This window comes from Haliaeetus leucocephalus, unplaced genomic scaffold (assembly GCF_000737465.1).
Source record: "Haliaeetus leucocephalus isolate CR32 unplaced genomic scaffold, Haliaeetus_leucocephalus-4.0 Scaffold210, whole genome shotgun sequence".
NCBI lineage: Eukaryota > Metazoa > Chordata > Aves > Accipitriformes > Accipitridae > Haliaeetus > Haliaeetus leucocephalus.
In genome coordinates, this window is record NW_010972646.1 from 120023 (window position 1) to 123553 (window position 3531).

Below are 3531 nucleotides of genomic sequence, written 5' to 3' on the forward strand. Positions count from 1 at the left end.
TGGGGGATACAGGAGGACACAGGAGACATGGTGGGGGGGACGTGGGGGACACGAGGGGACAAGGGGGGACATGCAGACTCACCCCTGACGTGATGATGACCGACTGGAAGCGCTCAAAGACTGGCTTGATGGCGATGGAGGCGTCCAGGATGTGTGTTTGTGTGTGTCCCCAGCTGTATGGACGCCTCCATCGCCATCAAGCCAGTCTTTGAGCGCTTCCAGTCGGTCATCATCACGTCAGGGGTGAGTCTGCATGTCCCCCCTTGTCCCCTCGTGTCCCCCACGTCCCTCCCACCATGTCTCCTGTGTCCTCCTGTATCCCCCATGTCCCCCTTGTCCCCCCCTCCCATGTCCCCTCCTACTATGTGCCCCCCACGTCCCCTCCAGGGCCCATTGGGATGACCCCATCCTTGTGTCCCCTCTGCTCCCCCCACCACAGACTCTCTCCCCGCTGGACATTTACCCCAAAATCCTGGATTTCCGCCCCGTCACCATGGCAACCTTCACCATGACGCTGGCCCGGACCTGCCTGTGCCCCATGGTGAGTGGGGAGCATTGGAGGTACCTGGCGCTGGCTCTGCGGCGGGGGGGGGGTTGGGGACCCCCATGTCACCAGCATCCCTGCCCCTTGCAGATCGTGGGTCGTGGCAATGACCAGGTGGCCATCAGCTCCAAGTTTGAGACACGCGAGGACATCGGTAGGGAACGGGGATGGAGGGAGGAGAGAGGGACAGGGACAGGGTTATGGTGTTGGGGGGGGACAGGGATGGGGACAGGGGGGATATAGGGCTGGGAGGGGGCTCAGGGACAGAGTTCTGGGGCTGAGAGGGATGAGGACAGGGACAGGGTTAGAGGGCTGAAGGGGCCAGGGCTAGGGTAGGGGAACCCGAGGCAGGACAGAAATGGGGCCAGGAGGATGTTGGGCTGGGGGTGACAGGGAGATTTGGGGTCCGGAGGGGACTTTGGGGGGTCAGGGGTGCCCTATGGTGACCCCCCACACACCCCAGCCGTCATCCGCAACTATGGGAACCTACTGCTGGAGCTGTCGGCCGTGGTCCCCGACGGCATCGTCGCCTTCTTCACCAGCTACCAGTACATGGAGAACATCGTGGCCTCCTGGTACGAGCAGGTACGTCCTCACCTGTCCCCCAAAGCGTCCCCTGACCCCCCGCGATGTCCCCTCGTGTCCCCTGACCTCTGCCCCCCCTCCGCCATGGCAGGGCATCCTGGAGAACATCCAGCGGAACAAGCTTATCTTCATTGAGACGCAGGACGGGGCCGAGACCAGCATGGCCCTGGAGAAGTACCAGGAGGTGGGTGGCAGCGTCTCAGGGTGTCACCGTCACCGGTGCCACCCCTCCCGGTGACCTGGCCGCTGTTTGCAGGCCTGCGAGAACGGCCGGGGTGCCATCCTTCTCTCCGTGGCCCGTGGCAAAGTGTCGGAAGGCATCGATTTCGGTGAGAGCCAGCCCAGGTCGGGGACACAGCAGCAAGGGGGACAGGCAGTGGCAGGGGGATGTGGTGGTGGGTGCCGAAGCACCCTGAGCACCCCCCATTTCACACCCCTTCCCAGTGCATCACTACGGCAGAGCCGTCGTCATGTTCGGGGTGCCCTACGTCTACACCCAGAGCCGCATCCTGAAGGTGAGCAGGGACCCTGGGGGACCTGTGGGGACAGGGGGGCACCCTGGGGGCACCCCAGGGACACCCCAGGCACTTAGGAGACATGATGAGGTGCCCCAGGGCTATAGTGGGGTACCCACGGGGCACAGACAGGTATCCACAGGGTACAGTGGACACCCTAAGGGACACAGTGGGGCACCCATGGGGCACAGCTGAGCACCCTGGGGCCATGTGGCAACCCACAGCTACAGTATGACACTCCAGGGCTGGTCTGGAGCTCTCTGGGGACCAGTGGAGCACCCCACGGCCAGGACGGGACACCTGTGGGGTACCCAGCATGTCTGTGCTCCCCCCCCCAACCCAGGCCCGGTTGGAATACCTCCGGGACCAGTTCCAGATCCGGGAGAACGACTTCCTCACCTTCGACGCCATGCGCCACGCTGCCCAGTGTGTCGGCCGGGCCCTGCGTGGCAAAACCGACTATGGCCTCATGGTCTTCGCTGACAAGGTGTGTACTGGGATGGGGTGGAGGGGGGGGACGGATTTAGGGGGGGTGCTGTGGGACCCCATGTCTCCCCCCACAGCGTTTCGCCCGGGCAGACAAGCGGGGGAAGTTGCCGCGGTGGATCCAGGAGCACATCACCGACTCCAACCTCAACCTGACAGTGGACGAGGCGGTGCAGGTGGCCAAGTTCTTCCTGCGCCAGATGGCTCAGCCCTTCCATCAGGTAAAGAAGCCCCCCCCAGAGCCCTCCCCCAGTGCTGGAGGGGCTGGGCAGGGTGGGGGACCCCCCAGCTTACCCCCTCCCGGTGCAGGAGGACCAGCTGGGGCTGTCCCTGCTGACGCTGGAGCAGCTGCAGTCGGAGGAGGTTCTGCAACGGATCGAGCAGATCGCTCAGCAGGTGTGAGCTGGCCGAGGGGGGTGGGTGCAGAGTGACCCCCCCCCATCTGCTTGGGGTGGGACCCTGAGCCCTCGCCATGTGCTTAAGGTGGGACCCGGATCCCTCCATGTGCTGGGGCTGGGACCTGGAGTCCCGCAACACGCTCAGAGTGGGACCTGGATCCCTCCATGTGCTCAAGGTGGGATCTAGATCCCCACCACGTGCTTGGGGGGGGGGACTGGAGTGCCCCCACGTTCTCGGGGCAGGAACTAGATCTGCCCCCACATGCTCCAGCAAGACCTGGATCCCCCAACTCACTTGGAGCCGGAGCCGGATTCCCCGTACATGCTGGGAGCAGGATCCAGACCCCTGAAAACGTGCTCAGGGCAGGACCTGGATCCCCCCTGCCCCAATGCCCGGCACCTTGTGGGGCCCACGCTGGGTGCTGCCCCCCCAACCCCCGGCTGTGGAGGGACACCTCCATTCACCTCTTTTTTTTGTACAATATTTCCCTCCCCCCCCCAATAAAGCAGGAGCCCACCATGGCTCAGCCACCCCTGCATCGCTACACCCCCTTATTTGCCGCTGCTGCACCTGGGGACCCCCAACTTCCCCTGTCTGGGGGTGGGGGCCACATTCACTGGGGTGGGGAAGAGGGTTGGGACCAATGATGTGGCCCCCCCCAGGGTCCCCAGTAGTGGGACACACCCCCAGCTGTACCCAGGGCTGGGGGACACCCCATGGCCAAGGTCACCCCCTCCCCAGTGCCCACATATTTGGGGTCACCCCTTACCTAGGGTCCCACGGACCATGGCCTCCCCCCCCGAGATGTGTGGGGTCCCCCTGGATCTATGGAGCACCCCATGGGTGTAGGGCACCCCCACAGATATGGGGGGGGCCCAGGCCCCTCCATGTCCCCCAGGATGCCGATATTGGGGTGCAGTGGGGCCTTCTGCCAGGGTTTCCCCCCCCCCACCGGCACCCTGGGGGGCTCAGGGTGCCCCAGAACCACAGGGGAGGACCCCC

The 3531-nt window shown here is 64.8% G+C and overlaps 1 protein-coding gene across 1 annotated transcript in view; it reads left to right on the plus strand.

Moving 5' to 3' along the window:
- ERCC2 (excision repair cross-complementation group 2) overlaps positions 1-2852 on the plus strand; it is a 6080-nt gene extending 3228 nt beyond the window's left edge. The window contains exons 13-22 of the mRNA XM_010566395.1: positions 174-243; positions 440-541; positions 635-698; positions 1008-1129; positions 1221-1313; positions 1386-1458; positions 1574-1644; positions 1988-2131; positions 2208-2351; positions 2440-2852. Coding sequence (XP_010564697.1) covers positions 174-243; positions 440-541; positions 635-698; positions 1008-1129; positions 1221-1313; positions 1386-1458; positions 1574-1644; positions 1988-2131; positions 2208-2351; positions 2440-2532 — 976 coding nt within the window. The 3' untranslated portion in view covers positions 2533-2852. The remainder of the gene's footprint in view (positions 1-173; positions 244-439; positions 542-634; positions 699-1007; positions 1130-1220; positions 1314-1385; positions 1459-1573; positions 1645-1987; positions 2132-2207; positions 2352-2439) is intronic.
- The last annotated feature ends 679 nt before the right edge of the window (positions 2853-3531 follow it).